Consider the following 22273-nt stretch of genomic DNA (forward strand, 5'->3'; position numbering starts at 1 on the left):
TTGAATGTCTAGAGAAGAACAATGAAAATGTTTTCATCAAGGAAGAGAAATGACACGAGTTGAATAAGAAGAATAGAGCATCTACTGTATCAACAAATATATTTTTAACACAGAATAAAAGAAGAAATAATGCCATATTTATGCAAAATAATAAAACAGAACAATATTATGAGAGAAATTAAAGATACAGCAGGTATAAGAGATAATTCATTGGATGAGATTATGAATATTATGACATTATTTAAAGAAAAGAAGTTAAAGATGTGGAAGGAATGGAAAAGAAGATAAATGCATTGTCTGATAGGATAATAAGGATTTAGAAAAGTAAATAAACATAGATGAATTAGAACAGGTTTTAAAAGTAATGAATTTAGATTTTGGCTGCAGTACAGGATGGATTAGAATATAGAAGGTACATACATTTGACTATAGGGCAAAATGGTTTGTAAAGTTACTAAATGAATGATTAAATAAAAGTTTTATGTATAAAGAGTTATGTAGGGGGGCTAGATTTATATGGAAAAAGGTAAGAAAAGAGATATACAGAATTGAATGCATATTCTATTAAATAATAAAGATTATACGATGTTTATGAAAGCTATATAAAACTATATAAAAAGGAATGGAAGAGAAAGTAGATAAAGTTGTAAATGAAAATGTGTTTGGTGTTACATGTAAAAAGGTTCAAGATTTATTATTAATAATTAGGGAATTAGCGGAAGATATATTATTGAGAAATGTGAAGGTGAACGTGATGGTATGAGATTTATGTAAAGCCTTTGATTCAATTCATCATTCAATATTATGGGATTTATAATATAAGTAAGAATGTTAAGAATGCATGTCTGCTTATAAGAATAAGTTATAAGTAGCTAAGTGAAGCTATACAGTTAGAAAGGGGCATTAGACAAGGTTGTCCAATAAGTGGAGTATTATTTGTTCTAATGATGAATGTAATATCCACGTATATGAATATAGAAATAGAAAAAATGAGTTTTATTTCAAATTAAGGGATAAAAATGCCTATTTTGTTAAATTATGCTGATGACATTATCATGATTTCCAAAGATGAAGCAAGTATGAATGACGTGATAAAACAATTACAGGAGATTATTCAAATTGTAGAGTCTGTATTAGGTGAAGAGAAAACCGCTGAAGAACAACACCGGTCACTTACTGAATAAACTTTAATATGAAGCGCTTTTCATCTTGCTCTATACCAAGTCTTCTTCAGGTACAATTATATTTATTGGAACCAATTAAATACAAATTGCACCAGTTATGTAATAGCCTGACATAAGTAAAAACATAGCCCTCTCTCTTCAAATACAGGCTAAAAATCTAATATATAACCCATATATTGAAGGTGACTAAAAACACAACATTTAAATAAGGCACATTTAACTCAATTATTACATGTAAAAAATATACTAAAAAATATATTACAAATAATATATTATAATATTTTAAAAAATATGTATTAAACAAAGACAAAAGCCAAGGTTTAGGATTTGAGGTGAGTATTGGTGGAACTAAATTTAATATGGAAAAATTTAAGATCGTCAGAATAAATTCTGGAAAACAGGAAATCATAGATTCTATTTGGAAAGAGAAAATAAAGAAAATGAAAGATGTGTCTGTTTTGGAAGTCTTTAAGGCTTTCCTTTAAAAAGAAGTTTATTTAATTAATTCTGTACTATTAGCCAAGATTACTAATTTAGGGTGGCCACGGTGGTGCAGCCATTAATGTTGCCACCTCACAGCAAGAGGTTTTCCGGTTTGATTCTCAGCTGGGGTGCCTTCTGTGCAGAATCTGCATGTCCTCCCTGTGGTCATGTGGGTTTCCTCCAGGTGCTCCGGTTTCCTCCCAAAGACATTCTGTAGGTGGATTGGATACTCCAAATTGGCCCTATGTATGAGTGTGTGCACGAGTGTGCCTTCTGTGGAAGGTTGGGTGCCAGGCTGGCACCTCAGCACCATAAAACTCCACTGCCAATCATGAGCAGACAGGTGATCCACTGTGGCGACCCCTAACCGGGGAAAAAGCCAAAAGAAGAAGAAGCCAAGATTACTGATTTAGCTGCTGTTTTTAGTGTTCCATTGAACTTAGAGAAAGAAATATATAATATATTCATTTACCTGGGTTTCAACATTGAACCTCATGAAAAGAGGGGTTCTATATGTGAGAAAAGAAAAAGGAGGCCTGAGACCAATATATCCTATACTATACTATGGCATCATTAAACTAACTAAAGTAATGGAATGTTTAAAGGAAAATTAGGTTTCTTTATTAACAAAAAAATTAAGTTTAAAGTATAAAATGGAATGGCTGACTTTTTCAATTCAAAAGAAGGAGGATTTGTTGTAACTAAAGAAATGGAAAAGTATCAAGATAAGATTATATTGTGGAAAATAAATATGAAATAAATTGAAAATGAAAAAAGAGTGGTATAATAAGATTATGGAAAAGTAATACAGGATATACCCTTGGAAAGAATTAAATATAGAAAAACGGAATGTTATTATGGCAAGAATGGAAATATATTAGTGAAACATAGAGAGTCAAGATTTCTTATGGAGACTGACTATACAAAAATTAGTGGTAAAGGCAAATATGCCGTATAAAAGTATAAAAGATAGAGTATGTTTATATTGTGGTAAGCATGAAACATTTGAATATTGAGTCCGATTATATTGTAGTGAGTTTGAAACATTTGAACATTTTTTAGAGTAAAAGAGCTAAAATATTAAGGGAAATTTATAGATAGGAATTATGTGGAAGGAGTTAAAGAGGTAAGAAATTTAAACATGGACATGACTGAAGTTGTCTATTACAGAAACAAAAGGAAACAAATAGGTAGAAATAATTGATAAAAATATGTTGTATATCATGGTTAATTTGGAATCAGAGAGTTAAGAAAATCTGGGACTGGGAAATAATATTGGAAAAGCTAACATTTTGGTTGTGGAAATTGGAGTGAGAGGTCCAGAAATCAATAGTACATATATATATATATATATATATATATATATATATATATATATATATATATATATATAGTAAACAATGAAAAATGCATACATAATATACATAAAGAAGCATGTAAATAACTATGTTTGTCTAAATAAAGGACCCTTACTCTTTTAGATAGGAAGCATGAGATATTTTACATTCACCTAAGCTACCACCGGCTTTAGCAGATGTCTTGGTAAAAAGTCTCATCTAAAGGACAACATGCTCAGGAGTCCAGCATCTTTCTTATACTTCACTGTCAGCAATGGACTTACCTGGGGTGGGAAGATAACATGCATCCATCTCTACCAAAGGTAAATATGCTAACTGCTGCACCACTGACTCAGACTAGTTAGGGAAAAAACTCTTGATGAATATAGGAAGTATTGCACTTTAAGCTACTATACAAATATTTGCAGAGATCCTTGGCTGAAAACTACTTCTGATAGGTCTGTCACCTTATTTTCTGCAATGACACAACCAAACCATTAAGGGAAACAATGACTGACTTGAGGCAGTACTGGACCACTGGTATAAAATGTTAAATAAGAGTGTTGTACCTACAGACGTTTAATAATGTATGCATTATTCATTTATTAAAAATGATACTCTTGTTATAAAATGGAACAGAGGAGGTTCTGTTTATGTAACTTTAAATGCAATTTATATTTAGACATAAAGGAGAATGGGGTGCTTTTCATTTATACATGTTTGGGAATGCCAATGAAGTAGCAGGAGAGGCCGGCTTAAAAATGAACACAGAAAGGTGGGGTGGAGAAAGACAGGGAGAACAGCATCATGCACTTTATTACCATGCTGTTGGAAGAAAGAACAGTCAGAATGCAAGAATGCAAATAAATGCATCTACATTTGCGTACAGTATTTTCAGGAATATCCTGTCAGCTGTGCACTGGGCAAGTGTTTAAGCAACAGCACTTAGATGAAACACAAGCTTACTGAATTAAAATGGATTGGTGTGAACAGGTTTTGTCCCTTTCCTAATATGCCACAGTCTTTGTTATAATAAGTTTGGATTTGTGGCATGTAATGATCCTTGTGTGGACAGTATGAAGAACACTGCTCCTCATGAAACACAAATACCAAAAAACAAGTTGATTGCTTTTCTTGTGATCAACTTACATTTCAGGGAACTGGGTGCTAGAAAACTAATATAGACCTACACTTAGATTTTGTAATTTACAAGCACTGTTGTTCTAGTATAGTACAGCAAATGTTATTAAAAATATATGTATGGGAGAGATAAGACAGTTATTGTGCCTTACCTCCTATAATGAACAAGCAAATGGGGGTGAACGATTTCAAGTGACACAGCAGTCAGTTTGAAATTTACAGCTCTTCTATATGGCACTGACTTTATTCCTAATATAACTTGTTGACTTGTGAAAGTGAATATAAAGTTTCAGATGTCTCTTAATATGTCACCACAATTTTTCACTTAAGTAAAACAACAGTGGTTAAATCCTTTGAGTGCCTTTAATCAACCTTTCACTCCATGATGTTGCTGTTTGACTGTGGTCCTTCCTATTAGGTTCCTCTGATTCCAATAGCTGCAGTTAGATACCGTGTTGTTAAGCACACACACACACACACACACACACACACACACACACACACACACACACACACACACACACACACACACACACACACACACGCACACACACACACGCACACATCGTTTACTTCAAAATGTTGATGGTCACAACATCAAAACCGCTTACAAAAACTCTGAAATGCACCTTCTCAAAGCCTCAAATGCCGATATTCTGAACCGCAAAATCTCTCCCGCTTTTTGACCCATGTTAGCACTAGTCTGTAGGTGTGGCACACTTGGAAATGCTGACACTCAATGTTTTGTCAATTTTCAGAAGTTTTGGTGGTACAGGTTTTGCGGAAACGTTTCGGCAGTGTACATATTCGATTATTTGCAGTTGACATTTTAAAGTTAAGCCATACATATATATATATATATATATATATATATATATATATATATATATATATATATATATATATATATATATATATATATATATATATACATATATATATATATATATATATATATATGTGTGTGTGTGTGTGTGTGTGTGTGTGTGTGTGTGTATATATATACATATATATATATATATATATATATATATATATATATATATATATATATATATATATATATATACAACTCAAAGAGAAGAGAGGAAAAAAAAACTCTGCACTTGAGTGCACAATAAAATTATAACAAGGCACTCAAGATAATGACAAGATGCAGAAATTTTGGCAGCTGCTTAATTTTCCAGTCAGTATGTCACAGTACAATTAAAAAAATGCTTGCAGGTAAATAGAAACAGGATTCCTCCACATTTTTTTCTGACATATTTGCTTGTTTGAACTATCTATAATGAGCAAGATTTCCAGGGGACTATCTAACATTATATTCTCTTATATAGGGATTGAATTCGATTAAACTGAAAATCTGGCAAATCTAGGTATATGGATCATTATATAAAAGTGAAGACTTACTGTAATTCCCAATGAGTATTAAATATGAATATGCAGTCATACTAAAAACACATATGCTGATACCCGAATTAAAATGCACTTATTTTAAAACATTTCTAAATTTTGGTTAGTAAAATGATATAGCAACTTATTACATACAGTGACTAAACTGCATATTAAACATTTATCTTTCTTTTTTTAAGACAAGTGAAAAATTATTTTTGTGATTATTATTATTATTTTTGCTTACTAGAATCTAATGTAATGATGTCAGAATACCCAAAGGGAGTACTAAAATTCCACATTAATCCACATTTTGTACTTTTTTTTATAATTATTAACATAGAACAAATGAAATGTATGGAGGCAAAGGATATCTCCACTTTTATGGCAACTGATAAATATTTCTTTGCAGAAATTTCTGTGTTACTCTCCTTCAGATTCTGTTCCCAACTCGAATCTAGTTAGTAGACAGATTATGTTTTCCTGAGGCCCGCTGTCTAAGAGCTGTAGCATGGTGGGTTAAGAAGTAAATCTGGCTTCATTATAGTAATATAAGATACATTCAGGAAAATAAGCAGTTAAAATGCATGCCAATGCCTTGCAATTAGAGAATTGTTTTGAGCAATACTATTTAATTTTTTGTGTTGGAGTTTGCTGCTGATAAACATACGATGATAAAATGGCTCTGTCGTGTTTTATGTTTGACAAAAAATGTCTCTCTCAACAATACAAAAATGGTAGTAACATGTGCCACGCTGCCCAGCATAGTGAAATATAGAAGCAGTATGTGATGATAATGACTGCTGCACATTTATGCCAGCCTACTAAGCAATCAAACCCTCTGAATAATGGGTGAAGGTAGAGACACACACCTTATAATGAGCTTCACAGCCAGCTCTGTGTTGGTATGTAAAAAGCATAAACATTTCAACTTTGGAGAGACAAATTGCACAGGACGCAACAGACAAACAATCCTACTGCTTAAGATAAGAACTGTCCTGCACCTGGCTTCTAACATGAACTATGATTTGACTGAGTCTTATATTTTGGCAGACAACATTACAAACACATAAACCGCCTCCTAATTTTGGAAGCAAATCCTATTCATGATGTATTTGTTAGCTGAATACTGTTAAGACATCCAAATGGTAAGAATGTCTGTACCTGCCACAAACAAAAGATATCTCTCAGGTATCATCAACTCCAGAGGGAAACAACAGAACTTCAATTTTTTTTGTTTAGTTTCTTTTCCACAAACATTCAGCATTCTCAGAAAGCAAATGCTTTTAAAGAAGGTCCTAAAACTGTGAACAAAAATATTCCTTTTCTTTCCTTGGTTTTCTTCTACTGTTCCTCCTAATGTAGTGGCAGGGCTTTGATACATTTCATGATGCATTTATGTGAGGCTTGTTAGAATGAGGAGAGAGATTTAAGCTTCCAGACAACAGGAAGTCCAGTGACTGCTGTGATAACCAGATCTGATGTGTGGTTGTAACAGGAAGCCGAACAACTTCCCTCCCACCCAACACCCTCCCACTCATCTTCCCCAGGAGGAATTAAAGGCGGACAGCAGTAGGAATTAAGTAAGGAACATCAACAGTCAAATAAAGCATCAGTAGCTGTAGGATTAAAAAGATGCCAAGAGATGGAGTAGCCAGGGATCCTCTGCCACAGTCTGAAGGATCTTCCTGCAAAGACAAAAATGCATATTATCACACAGAAAGTGACAGGATAGCTGTCATTACAAACAAGTATGCTTTTTCTTGAGAAGTCACACTTTCTGAATACTGTCTACTCATGCATATGATAATATAACACATATCCACATGTCATGTACCACAGTCTGATGCATTTTAGCAGCTTCATTTCATTTAAGGAGTTATTTTTCTTTTATTCTCAAAATGCATTGTAGTATTATATCATACGTACTGAATTTTTGGTAGACTAAATCACTGTACAATATTTGAAGAATGAAAACCTTGCATACTTGCTACAGTTTATGGTACATAGTTCTCTCAGTTAAATTTATGACAGTAAGATGAAAATAGTCATTTATCTGATATTAGACTCAGCAAACTGAAATATCTTCTGTGCCTGTATAACATTATATAATCTTGTACTTTCAGTGTAACTGCCAGTGGCATAATTTCCCTTTTGAGTACACAGGAAAGAAATGGATAAAGTATAAAGGGGCACAATTATTAATCAGATAAGATACATGGAATTCAGAAAGGTGGCTGTGGGGTGTATATGATGTGTACACCTCATGGTAATCTTTCTGCATTCAGAAAGAGATCTAAAATGGTGATTTTCCATGAAGACAGCAGTACTAATTTCATATTGCAATGTATCACTGTTCCTTATGATGCACATACTAATCTCACATTGCACTGTATCCCTGCTCCTTATGATGGCCACACTAATCTCACACTGCATTGCATCACTTCTCCTTATGATGCACACACTAATCTCACACTGCATTTTATCACTGTTCCTTATAATGCACACACTAATTTCACACTGCATTGTATCACTGCTCCTTATGATGCACACACTAGCCTCAAACTGCATTGTATCACTGCTCCTTATAATGTGCACCCTAATCTCACACTGTATCATCGCTCCTTATGATGCTCACATTAATCTCACACTGTAGTGTATCATTACTCGTTATAATGCACAGAGAAATCTCACATGACAGTGTATCATTATTCTTTATGATGAACACAGTAATGACACACTGCATAGTAGCATTGTTCCTTTTGATGTGCACACTAATCTCACAGTACATTGTATCACCGCTCCTTATGATGCATACACTAGTCTCACAAGGCAGTTCATCACTGCTCCTTACCTTGCACAAGGTAATGTCACAATGGCAGTCTATCAGTACTCCCTGTGATGCACACACTAATCTCACACTGCTGAACATCATTACTCTCTAAGATGCATACAATAATCTCATACAGCTGTGTTTTGCTACTCTGTATGAGTTATGTTTTCTGCTTAACCCTACTCAGGTGCATGGAAGATAATACGAGAAATGCAGTCCAAACTAATAATAACAGGTAAGTCCTAGCCTTTTATGTTTTTTGATGATCACATAGTTGGCTTGAAACTATGAGAATACATCATGGTTAGGGCTTAGAAATAGCTGTACTCAAGAATACTGTTAATGGTAACCCTTCTGCTAAGTAATGTAGTTGATATCCATTGTCATAAGTATCTGTTAGTGCTTCTCCTGTTCATTATAGCAGTGTCAGTTGGGAGGAGAGGAATAATTAATCACTGTCTACATAGTGAAAGGGTGTTGATTTGCAATGTATATTCCTTAAGTCTGCATTTGAAAAATAATGTGTAGTTAGACTTATACATTCATAGTATATCACATTAACTTCTATAATACATTTCTGTTTCCAGTTTATATAACCCATGGAAATGAATGGTGTCTCTTTTTCTTACAAGTTATTAAAATATCGAATATGAGAAACTTCCTGCAGTTCATAACACATTTCAGCACAGCAATCTGAGATTTTTTTTGTTCAACTGCACATGCTGTTTTGGATCATATCTTATAAAAACAAATGCTATAAGACTTAGGAAAATAGAAAATACTGTCAAATAAAATATCAACTGCTCTATATACTTAGAAGAATAAGAACTTTCACAGTGTTTAGTATTCGATGGAACCTTTAATTTATAGCAGTCCTGGATTTATTTAAATTTTCAAGGCCATGCAAAACTATTCAGGTAATAAATGCAATGGAATTCCATCTGATTCAGGTGTTCCCATGCCACTGTCTTGCTATACCAATTACAAAGTTCACCAAATCCAAACCAATGAAACACAAAAAACAAACCAGCTAAAGCAAAGCAAGACGAGTAGAAACACAATGAGAGCTGACAAAATACAAAAAAGACGTTTAATGAGCGCTTTCCGTGTGGACTGTGCCTCACCTTCTTCAGACAAAATAAAATTCAATTAACAGTTCATTTATAGTGAATTAAAATCAGATCAATTAATTAATAATGCTTCATTGTGAATTAAAGGAAAATCACAACCAAAATCTCCTAAGCAAGTAGATAAGAAGAATACTTTGAAAGCATATAAATAATAAAAAAAAAAAAAAATATATATATATATATATATATATATATATATATATGTATTAAAAAGTGCATCAAGAGGTTAATGAAAAATAAGCATTAAACCAACAAAAAATATATATACATAATTCTATGTGTACCCAAAATACTAAGCAGTCAGCTAAAAAACATCTAAGTTAGAAAAAATCATAAAATATATATAATAAAATAATATAATGCCACAAATTTATGTTAAAACATTTCAAAAATGGAAAAAATGTTAGTTATAACATTAAATAAATATTAATCTTATATGCACTCATGTGTTAAATAATTGATTAGTACAAAAGTACATAAAAAATACAAAGTTCACCAATCATCAAAGAACTGTGTCAAAATGTATGAAAAAATAACTGCATACAGCATGACTAGGAACCATTTTGGGCACGCCAAACATTCACAAAATATCACTAACTCACTGTTTATATATATTTTGTAACAAATATTTCATAAACAGATCCATTAGATATTTATATGGATAGAAAAGCAACATTTTTATAAGTCCCATTAGTTCTTACATTAAAGATCCCTGTCATTTTTATAGAAGTTTAAAGCTGTTCCAAATGTTAGCATAGCAGCGGAATGATTTGTTGAAACAGCTGTAATGTCTTTATATACTAGTATTCCAAATGACCAGAGAATGCAGTGAATAAAGCAATACATGGCATGTGAGATTTGTGTACTATTGATCTGATAGTGATTAGTACCCTTTGAGTTTTATTTGAAAAGAAAATATATTACCCAAAAAAGAATTTGTTATGGAGTCTTCTGTAGCTTTATCTTATACAAGTATGCTAAAGGCTGAAATGGGAGGAAACAAACCTCTGCTAATTGTTTTTTTTTAATAGGAAAGTAATTAGTTATCTCTTTTTATTGAAGATTTGTTAGTTTTATGAAAAGGGACAAACTTGGAATCATTTGAAAAATTTACAACACTGAATTTTTAAAGTACGTATTTATTTTTATATAAAATAAGATGCAATATTTGGATGTAGAAGTTGACAGGATATGATTAAATAGAGACTAGAGTCAGCTATTTATACAAGAGACACACTTGAATGTTTAACACCACTTTAATAGTGGGCATCCCTTTTCATTAAAATAAGTGTAATCATAAAAACATAAGACTATCAAGAATCACTTCTGAATATGTCATTTTTTTTTTCAAAATGAGAAATAGATATTATTGGATTTATCTGTGGAGACAAGATGTTCCAAGAAACTGCATTAATGTCTATTAGTAAGCAGGCTACAAAAGAAGGGCCACAACATTTTTTATCATATTTAAGGATTATTTGGTGGCTGATACTCATGGAACTAAGAAAACTGGTTTAACTTTTTTTTTGTTTTTTGACTTATTTCCTGGATGCTACAGATATTTAAAGAATAATGTAAGACAAATAGAAAGTAGTGTCATGGAATGAGGAACTAGTGTATACAGTAGAAAATAGACCAAGATTTGAGAACAAAATAGGAAATAATTTAAAATACTTCTTAGAAAAGTATGGAAATCTTGAACAAGGGTCTTAATAAAGGGTAGATTTCATTGTAGTGCTTTTTCACAATAATGATTTTTTGACTTTACATCTTACTTTTTTGTAGCATCTGAAAAAAACCTATTTAACATTAACAGCCACTTTGTCATTATAAAAATAAAGTTTATCTTGCATGATGTGTTGGGTATGAAGGCGTTTATGTTGGTAAATCAGCATATAACCTTCCATAGCATATTTGTGTTTAGAAGTATACTACCAACATAAAAATGAACATAATGCTTCTGTGACACCTGTGCCCTGGCCCAGCAATCAAGGAGCCTCAATCCTCACCACTAACACCAGAGAGGGCATCTCATATATGAGAAAAAGATAACAAATACACTCAGTAAACTGCAATTTCCCTTAAGAACACACAGAGATCTCAGCCAGATGGGCAAACTAAAATCTCCAGCATGCTCTCTGTCCAACCAGTGCTTTGCGTCCATGCCCAAGTAGCTGACACACACACACTTTGAGATAAGAGTTTACACAACCACACAGACACTCCTGGGGAAGGCTGGCACAGGTTCTCCAGCTGTGCTCCTTTTACCCAGACTATATGGTAGTAATTACTGCCACCACCCAGCTAATAGTTATCAGCTACTCAAAAGCCCTTAACAGGGTGTCCAATTATTACTGTGCAATATTATTTTCCAATTGGTAATATAGCCCACGGCTAAAGCTAAGCAAAAAACAAACAAGCGTACGAGTCCAGGACCTCACGAAGCTGCAAGGGATAAATCCACAAATTGTATCTGCAAGAATCTGCAAAGGATAAGTCCACAATTTATATCTGTATGGACGAACTTTATTTTAAAACGTTTTCGCCTCCGTACCAACAGAAGCTTCATCAGACAAGAAAGAAAAAACGCCAGTTGAATTCAATTTAAAACATTAACTAAGGAAATGATGTCATTTCCTTAGACACAACTTTTGAAAAATTAAAATAGTAAATTACTCATTCTTGTGCCTCACATAAACATCTATGTATAACCATATAATATGACAAAAAATCAACATATCAGAATATAAATTTATAATATATATACAAACGCTAACCACCATTACCTAATGGACTCTCTCTAACCATGTAAATATATAATGACAGTCCAATGGCAATTTATCAACCAATATATACACTTTAGAGTGGCTTTGCACAATTTTATCAAAGGCATGCAAGTACTTATACGAGCTTAAATTATCTCTACACAAACCAGACACAGTTAAAAGGTTTTAAAATATTTAATAATAAATAATTAAAACCACAAGGCAATACTTTCTACTACATACACAGACAGTGCTAGTCAATAGTTCAGAGAGCACACAGAAATACTTAGAATAAATCAGTAGTACAGTTCTGACTTCACAGAAAAACACTTAGTCTAATATTTCTAATTTCTAGTTATGTCTAGGAGATAACACAGTTCTAACAAACTACTTACATAAAGAGAGCTTAAGGCAGTGCTGAGCTGGATGTTCAAGACAAAAATACTTAATATCTGGTTCTCACTGTTTAAATTGAAACTGCATCATTTCACACTTTCCTGGTGTTCCCAGGCTGACAGAAACTGCATTTATATTATTTTACACTTAGAGCAATAAAGGACATTCCACATGTAAATTCTGGTCATTAACTTTAGTCTTAGAACAACAGGCAGGAAGCCTTCATCTAGCCGGACTGGAGCTGACTTTAGATCAAAGGGTCTACAACATGCTTTTACTGGATCAGTAGAGAGCACTGTTGACACATTTTTCTAACAGCATTTTTTTCATTTAAGACAACAAGCCTGTGATTCACATTCATATTTACAAATGATAGAGTTACCTGCACAATTCTATCTGGCTAAGCTGGCAGCCTTCACCCTTCTCTACCAGTTTTCACATCCCCCCCCCCCAGAGAACTTAATCTAGTTTTCTAAGTGACCTTGAGAAACACCACTTGAAAAGGTTAGGTCTATTGAGTATAACTACCCCATTCCCTGTCTTGACAGCCCATCTACATTGGCATTGTTACTCCCACTGCAGTGCTGCACTGACATATCATATGCTTGCAACCACAGGCTCCATCTTAGCAACTTGGCATTTTGCTGCCTGGTTCTGTTTAACCATGTTAGAGGGTTGTGATCTGTCATAACAGTGAATTTCCTTCCATACAGATAAGGCTGAAGTTTCTTCAATGCCCCCACTATGGCTAGACATTCCTATTCTACAGATGCATAGCATTCCTCCCTAGGTTTGAGCCTACAACGGAGATAAAATACTGGAGGCTCTTCCTCCTCTGAAGAAATCTGGCTAAGTACAGCCCCCACACCATTTATTTATTTTATTTATTTATTTAACATTTGCTGACTGGGAAAGTCCGACTAGGTTCCACAGAGCCTGTTTTCAGCGGAGGCCCGGGGAGAAATGCTCCAGATGCATGTCTTTGGAATGTGGGAGGAAACCGGAGTACCCAGAGGAAACCCACATGAACACAGGGAGAACATGCAAACTCCACACAGAAGGACCCCAGCCAAGAATCGAACCGGAGAACCTCTTGCTGTGAGGCGACAAAGTTAACCGCTACACCACTGTGCCACCCATGGTTCAAAGCATCCACCAGCACAAAAAATTATTTGCTGTAATCTGGACTGGCTAACAAAGGGGGTCCTCCAAATGCTTCTTTAAGCTTCTGGAATGCCTGCTCAATTGCTGGGGTCCTCACTAGCTTATCTGGCCTGTTTTTCCTTGTCAGATCTGTGCGGGGAGCAGCTATGGTACTATAACTGGGGACGAACTTTCTGTAGTACCCTGCTGTCTCTAAAAATGCCCTCACCTGCTTTTTAGTAACAGGTGCAGGCCATGCCTGAATAGCTTCCACGTTGACAGGTTCTGGCCTAATCTTACCACTCCCCACTCTATGTCCTAGGTAGGAGACCTCTGCCATACCCACCTGACATTTGCTCGGCTTAATGGTCAACCCTGCCCTCTGTAGTCTGCCCAGAACCTCCCTGACATGCTGAAGGTGCTCTGGCCAGGAATGGCTGTAGATGGCAATATCATCTAGGTAGGCAAGGGCAAACCCTCCTGCTCCTGCTAGGATATTATCTACCAGCCTCTGGAAAGTCACTGGGGCATTCTTCATCCCAAAGGGCATCTTTGTAAATTCATATAAGCCAAAAGGAGTCACAAAGGCTGACTTCTCTTTAGCACTGGGAGTCAAGGGCACCTGCCAATAACCCTTGGTAAGATCAATAGTTGTAAGATACTTAGCCCCACCCAGCTGCTTTAGCACCTCATCTGTCCTAGGCATGGGGTAAGCATCTGACTCTGTGTGACTATTTAATTTCCTGTAGTCCACACAGAACCTGGTCAAGATTTCTCTTAAAGAGGGTCAGTGAGGGGCTCTGCCAAACCTGGACTGGGATTTTGTTCCAGAGTGAATGGAGTCTCTGGGATATGAATCTGTCCCTCCAGCATGTCCTATTTATTTCTGTGCTGAGGTTTAAGTCTCTGGAGTGTGTAGCTCTTAGAGATTTGGATTTCTTGAGGTGGAGCATGTCCATTAATTCTGGGTTGGACATGGCTTTATATGTCAGGAACAGATTGCCTCTGAGTAGGCGGTAAGCAACTGAGTAAAGCTGGAGTTTCTTTAGCCTAACTGCATAGGGCATCTGTTTGAGTCCCTTGATCCTCTGCAGGTGTCGGGTAAGGTACATCCCAAATGGGGCATTGTATTCAATTATGGGCCTGATGAGTGATGAATAGAGTGGCACAAAGACCTCTCTTGATCTAGATGTGAAACCTTTCGTGATGAGGTGGGCTATATAGAAGGTCTTTCTAACCACTTTGGCAATGTGATTGTCAAAGGAGAGATTAATATCTACTTGGGTCCCCAAATCCCTAATTACTTCCTCCGTACTTAATGGATTACCTCCTATGTGGTAGTCTGTGGGCACTTTGTTTTTCCCAAAGGGTATGACTATGCATTTTTTATCATTTAGCTTCAGGCCATGGCTTTGGCACCAGTTATCTGTCTCTGTGAGACACTTTTGGAGGATGCTTGTGTCAGCCGGAGAGTCTGTTATGGCACCCAGTTTGCAGTCATCTGCGAACTTGGTCAGCCATAGTCCTCCCGTGTTTGCCTGTACCTCAGAGAAATAAATACCGAACAAGAGAGGTCCCAGGACTGAACCTTGTGGGACGCCACTTGTGACTTGTTTAGAGTCTGACAAGGCACCTGCAATTCTGACCATGTGGGTTCTATCCCTGAGCCAGTTTGCAAGCCATCTTGTGACATAGGGGGTGATATTTAAGCTAGTGAGCTTATTTATGATTCCTGAGTGGGGTATTGTGTCGAAGGCTTTTGCGAGGTCCAGGTAGGCTGTGTGGACTATCTTCCCTTTGTCTATGGCCCTGGTAACTGTTTCAAAGAAGTCAACCAGGTTCAAGAGGCAGGATCTGCCTTTAACAAAGCCGAATTGGGTAGGATCCAGTGTCTGAAGGTTTCCAATGTCATTATTTATGAGTTCCATGATGATACGCTCCATGGCTTTGCAGACCAAGCTAGTCAGGCTTATAGGGCGATAGTTTCCGGGGTCTGTTGTGGCACCTCCCTTGTGGAGTGGGACCACCGTTGTTATATGCCATTCCTTGGGTACATATCCTGTGGTAAGGTGGAGCTTGAACAGTGACTTAATATGAGGGTTAAGTTCATCTTGTAGCTCATGTAAAACGCAGCCCGGGACACTGTCCAGTCCCATTGATGCTGTGTTTTTTGCTTTGGAGAGGGCAGCTCTCACCTGTTCATCTGTGATGTCTGGGAGGCTACCCTCTGTTGAGATGGAGATTTGCTCTTTTGGGGGGGATGGGGGGATTTGCACTGAACCTGTCTGCCAGGATGTTGGCAATGTCTGTGGGTTCAGTGTATTTTTTGTCATTTTGCAGTAACTCGGAGCATATCTGGGAGTTGCCGCCCAGGGTCCTGACATAACTAAAGAAGGCCTTGTGATTGTTCTTAGTATCTAGTACAATTTTTCTTTTGAAGCTGGCCTTAGATGATTTTATGAAGGATCGTAGCTTCTTGCTAGTACTGATCAGAGATGCCTTCCCTTTTTGGGATTTTGCTCTATCATGTAGTAGCTTCCTCCTTTTGTTGTATAGCTTATTTATGGCTGGGGTCCACCAGACAGGTCTCCTGCCTTTGGAGGAGTGAGTCTTGGTTTTATTTGGGATAGCACGATCCATACATTCCTGTAGGTGTCCATAGAATGCGTTTGTGAAGGATTCTGTGGTTTGAACCATGTTTTCCACTGGCCCAGGGGCTTTGAAGGATACCACCTCAGTTTTGAGAAGTGTGAAGTTTGCTTTTGAGAAGTTCTTCACTGTGGTTACCTTGGCTGGGGGTGGGGATGGGATATGGATGTCCAGTGAAATTAATTTGTGGTCTGACCTTACCAGTGAGGGGTATACCTCTGGTGTGGAACATAGAGTCCCTATGTTTGTGATGACCAGGTCCAATATGTTTTCCCCTCTTGTGGGGGTGGTTACCAGTTGTTCCATAGCATTTGAGTTTATAAATTCTAGGAACCATTGGGTGAGGGTGTGTGGGCTTGAGTAGTTTACCCAGTCAATGTTTAGGTAGTTGAAGTCACCCAATATAATGGTGTTTGGAGAGACCTTCATGTTCTCCAGTGTTTTCAGGAAGGCCGAGTGGGGTTCCTGAGTTTGGGAGGGTGGTCTGTAGCAGGCTATAAACTGAAAAGCAGTTTTGCCCACTGTTAGTTGCACATGGATGGTTTCCGTTTCTTCGTGCAGTGGTACTAACCTGGAGGTGTGGGTATTTTTGATGTATATGGATACTCCCTCAACTTTTGTGGTTTGGTCCGAGTTTTGTGGCGGAAAAGCATGGTATGAAGTATAACCTGGTAGTGCTGGGGTGCTTTCTGGAGCCTTGAACCAGGTTTCTGTTACTGCACAGACATCAATGTTCTCCATAATGAGGAGAGTCTCATGTGTATGCATTTTGAGGTTTAGACTTCTGGCGTTGAGCAGCATTACCCTTAGTTTCTTTTTCCTTGTATTGTTTATGGAGGTGGGTTTGTCTTTTGAGCCTTGCCTAAAAAAGGCACTATGGGGGTGGCAAGAGCCTTAGCCAGTATTCGAAAGCCCAGGGGTGATAGGTACAAGCCATCCCTAGTGAAGCAACGTGGCTTGTCGAGCATGTCATCCCAGGCTGACAGACACTGGATCCCCTTTGAATGACACCAATACTTTAGCCAATTGTTAAAACTTATCATTTTGTCTTTATACTGTGGCATCATTTTTGGTGAGGGTAAGATGCTACTCAAGGTCAGGGTCATACCAGCCTGGGCTACTTGACCAGAGAGCTCCTCTATGTCTCTTTTCATGTAGTCCAGGGAGGTACGTCTCAGGTCATTCACACCAACATGAACAATGATGGAGTCATATTTGTACTTGCTTTGGAGTGACCTGAGTGCGTGTGTTATGTGGCAGATCCTGGCACCCGACAGACAGCTTACAGTGACCTTCTCCTTGTTCAGCCTGGTGAGTGGGACGACAGTGTGTCTGACTATAGAGTCATCTATTACAAGTGTATTAGGTGTGTTGTTTAGCCTTAAGGGCTGTGACTGTGTGGCACACTGACTTTGTGAACTAAGTGATACGTGGGTATTGTTGTGGGGTAGCAGTTGTTTGGGTGTCTGCTTTGGAGGTCTCTGCTGCTTAGGCAGATTTTTATTTAGAGCCTCCAAGTATGTTTTTGTGTGCTTATGTGTTTGGTTTGTTGTTGCTATAGGTCTATGTGAGACTGGATTTGTGGTGTGTGTGGTTACCTTCTTCTCCTGATTGACTGTGCCAGTCATGGGTCGAGAGAGCTCAGCCTCCAGTTTGGCAATATAGTTGCATCTCTCACATATATTTGAGTTTGTTGGGAGGAGGAGAGGGTTGTCTGTGAACATAAGGCAGTTGTAACATTGCCTTAAGATTCCCATATTCACCAGCTGGACTGGAGAGTACACATGAAACTGACCTTTGGACATGTCAGGATCTTTATAATTTCTACTTTTGACTGATCTGGGAGGATCAGTTACGTACTTAGAAGAGTATAAGAGAGGTTTTAGTGCTTTAAATTTTCTTCTAAGTGCAAGTGAATAGCTACAAAGTGAAAATAGAGTGCTTTTTTTGAGATACAGATCAGTTCCAAGGGAAAAAGTGAAGAGCAGACTCTGTGGAGACGGTAATAGTTTAAACCTGTTTAGGCGGCGCTGCCCAATGCAGCGCTATGCGCAAAATCGCGCAAAGCCACGCTAAAGTGGGTTTTTAAACAGGGGACTTGAAAGAGCTAGGAATTAGCCCAAAATGGCCAATAAACAACAAGATTCTGTGCTGAGATCACTCCTCCAGGGACAGATAGGCTGCTCAAAGCTCCCCACTCCCACTGGTGAACAAAGAAGCTTCCTAAAGCTAAAGTGCAGGTATTAAATAAATGCATTATATTTGCATAGTTTCTTTAATGCATATTCAGAGTACCATTGTTTCTTTCTTTCTTTCTTTTTCTTTCCTTTGGAACTTTTTTTCATCATTCTTTGCCTATCCACAATATTAGGGCTGCCCACTACCTGTCTGCATCTCTGAATGTGTATGAATGCAAGTTTTGTTTACAAAGTTTAGTGACGGGATGTGTGGTCATTATTTGTTAAAAAGCAGTAGTATTTTTTGCATCCCTTCTCACTGTGAATTCATACGCAGAATACATACAGCTGAGGCACACAAAAGTTGCTACTCCAACTTCTTTAATAAACTGCCATAATTAACTATCTATATACAGGGAGTTTCATTCATTGCTCCAGAGGAGATATATCATTATGTCCAGAGCCATTACCAAGCTACACAGCAGTGACAACTGTCAATGGTTTATGCTATCTTTGCCATCACCGTGGGAACCCCATCACCAGCTTCATGGTTCATCTTCTGTCCTGTATATGACTGGTATCATAGATGAGCACTCCAACATTGCAATGAAGTTCTAGCACTGTTAATATTCTAATTTAGAAGACACCCTAAGCAACACACATGTTTCTGTCCTGTATGGAATTACTATACTTTTTTTCTTGGCTCATAGGTAATTTCCACTTCTTTTAGATGTTTTGAAAATATACAGTTTTGAAAAACAACATCTTTTCCATCAACAGCTTTCTAAATACAGCCACAGTGACACAATTATTAAGATTACAGACACTTTTATAAGTTCTAAATTTCCATATTGCAAATCACCAAGAGAATTCACAAATGCAAAAATCAATGTATATGCAATACTCACTAAAAAGTGCATCTATCTGTCTATATCTATAAATGGCTATATCTTAACTGAAAGTACACTTTCACAAATAGTGGTTGATTGAACTGGTAATAGAAAAAAGAAACTCTGCAGGATGGAAGCACACTACAGTGGGGATAAGGGAATATACCTCTTTCCCCACTGTAGTGCGAACCTAGAGTTAATATATATAAAGTAGCTGGGGTGGGGGGGGTGCAGCTCCCACATTGGGGGTGCAGGGGGGGATTGCAAAACTGCCTTTACATTGTTTTATTTTTTATGTGACCAATTCAGTGAACTGGTATTCATGAAAGTGCACTTTTGTTATGTGCAGTTTCACATAATTGGGATCATACTTTCGTTTTTCAAAAGAACAAGCTTTCGACAAAAGTAGACCTATACATATATATATATATATATATATATATATATATATATATATATATATATATAGATATTTATATAGAGTCTAAATTAGTTTTAAACCATTCCGTTGACCACTGGTCATCAAAATCCACTTCTGTGATTCACTGAATTTACCAAGGGCAAGGAAACAATTGCCCCATAGCACAACAGAACCAACAACTAATGAAACCAAACCCACACCGCTTCATGTGGGGGGCTGCAGTTACCACACCCCCTAACTATATATAGCAACTCTGAGATGACACTACAGTGAGTAAAAGGGCAAAGTTGTGTGGTTGGCCAACTACATCCTTGCCATTGGTAAATTCAGTAAATTTTGGAAGTGAATTTTGATGAACAGGGGTTGACGGAAAGTTAAAAAAAAAACACTTTCGGCAAACTAATATAGACCCAATACATACATACATACACACACACACACACACACACACACACACACATACACATGTATATATATATATATATATATATATATATATATGTATATATATATATATATATATATATATATAGATGTAGGACGTTTGCTCGACTGAGCAAACATCCAAATTCATAAAACCCAAACACACTTTAATGAAAGCGCCTTTATCGAGAAAGTGCTTTCGTTAAAGCGTGTGACAAAAAAAAAAAACACTACATTTACATTACATTACATGCCCCCCCTACTTTAATATTTTCCCTCCAAGATCACACTACAGTGGGGAAAAGAGAAATTTCCCTTACCCGCACCGTAGTGCAGCCTTGGCACCAGTCATACTTACACGAAAGTGCTTCTTCAGTGAAAACCACTTTTGCGTAATTATGCCCGACCATTTGGATTTCGGTCATTTGCTCAGTCGAGCAAACATCCTAGATCCATATACACATATATATATATATATATATATATATATATATATATATATATATATATATCCTGATACACGCATAAGTATTTATATAATAAACTGTAAAAGTAAGTGTACCTGGCTCAGTAGCATAGAGAAATAAATTCCTATGATCTAGATTATCTGAGTTCAATTAAGTGCTGAAGTGCTGCAGAAGCCAAGCAGGGGATAATGGGATTAAGTGACCAATGCAAGATATACCATCTTGGAGGAAGGGTGTTGTGACACCCGTGCACTGGCCCAATAATCAAGGAGCCTCAATCCTCACCACTATCACCAGTGAGGGGTATGCACATTGGGAGGATAACAAGTACAATTTTCCTTAATAGCCAACAGAAATCACAGTTAATCTGGGGCTGGATTCTCCCTTTATCTCCAGATCCCCAGTAAGACTCCCCACTGGCAGAGCTAGAGGGTTCAGATCTCAGCTGAGTAGTGAAGCCAAAACCTCCAGTACTCTCTCTGTCCTTTCTTTCTGTACTTAACTTGATAACCAGTACTGCTGAGTCATTTCAGATTATATCATTCTTAACAGTTCTGATTTAGTTTCCCAGGCTCATGAAACTTAAAATTTACATTTCTTTTTGTAATCTGCACCCACAGGAACCCACAGCAATAAAAGACCTTTTACATGTAAAATCTAGTAATTAACTCTTGTCCTATGACAATAGAAATAATTCCTTAGTCCAGACATCCTGGCTTTGAGCTTGAGATCAATCATACAATGCTTGACTTATCAGCTTTCTTCCAGGAGAGTGCACTCTGGGTACATTTTTGAAGCTTAGTACAACATATTGTTTAATCATAACATATAGTTCCCTTTACATTTGTAAACCAAGCCTGTGGGAGTATATTAATATTTACAAATGACAATTATCTACAAAATTCTAGCTAGCTAGTCTGGCAGTCTTCACAGTTTGCAACCCAACTTAATGCATTGCAGACACCTGCCAGATGGAAGGTATTATGCAGGCAGCAGTAATTTGGGCATAAGCCTGGTGCTGCCAAACCACACATGTTACAGCCTTCATTAGTATGTGTGGATATGGTAACCTTCATGGTGTATGTATGTGTATGATTTTGGAGTAGGCACCATGTACATTCACATCTGTAAGCATGCATGTAGCCAGCTAGTGTAGGAGTTAGAGCCACATAACACACACAAAAAAAGATGGCTTCAGGGATTATAGTCAGATTTCCTTTAGCGATCACCCTTCCAGAAAAATATGTCTTGCTGATTGCAATAAGGATGATGACTGGTAATCGTAGTACGAAAAATATATAAAAAAGTGCACTTACTGCTACATTGTAGTCAAAACACAGACTTGGTCCTTTTCGATATCGTGGCTTCTCTACTAGTTCACACAGTCTGGGTCCTTCCGCTAGAAACTCAAGTTAAGGAAGAATGTTTGAAAGTTATTTTATC

The 22273-nt window shown here is 36.8% G+C and overlaps 1 protein-coding gene across 1 annotated transcript in view; it reads right to left on the reverse strand.

The window, feature by feature from the left end:
• Nucleotides 1-5217: 5217 nt before the first annotated feature.
• CACNA2D2 (calcium voltage-gated channel auxiliary subunit alpha2delta 2) overlaps nucleotides 5218-22273 on the reverse strand; it is a 5241953-nt gene continuing 5224897 nt past the window's right edge. Inside the window, exons 37-38 of the mRNA XM_044078189.1 lie at nucleotides 22147-22229; nucleotides 5218-7224 (exon numbers count right to left, since the gene is read on the reverse strand). Of these exons, the coding sequence (XP_043934124.1) occupies nucleotides 7093-7224; nucleotides 22147-22229 (215 nt within the window). The 3' untranslated portion in view covers nucleotides 5218-7092. The remainder of the gene's footprint in view (nucleotides 7225-22146; nucleotides 22230-22273) is intronic.

The sequence above is a fragment of the Protopterus annectens genome, chromosome 7.part0 (genome assembly GCF_019279795.1).
Source record: "Protopterus annectens isolate FY-2018-M chromosome 7.part0, PAN1.0, whole genome shotgun sequence".
In the NCBI taxonomy this organism is placed as follows: Eukaryota; Metazoa; Chordata; order Ceratodontiformes; family Protopteridae; genus Protopterus; species Protopterus annectens.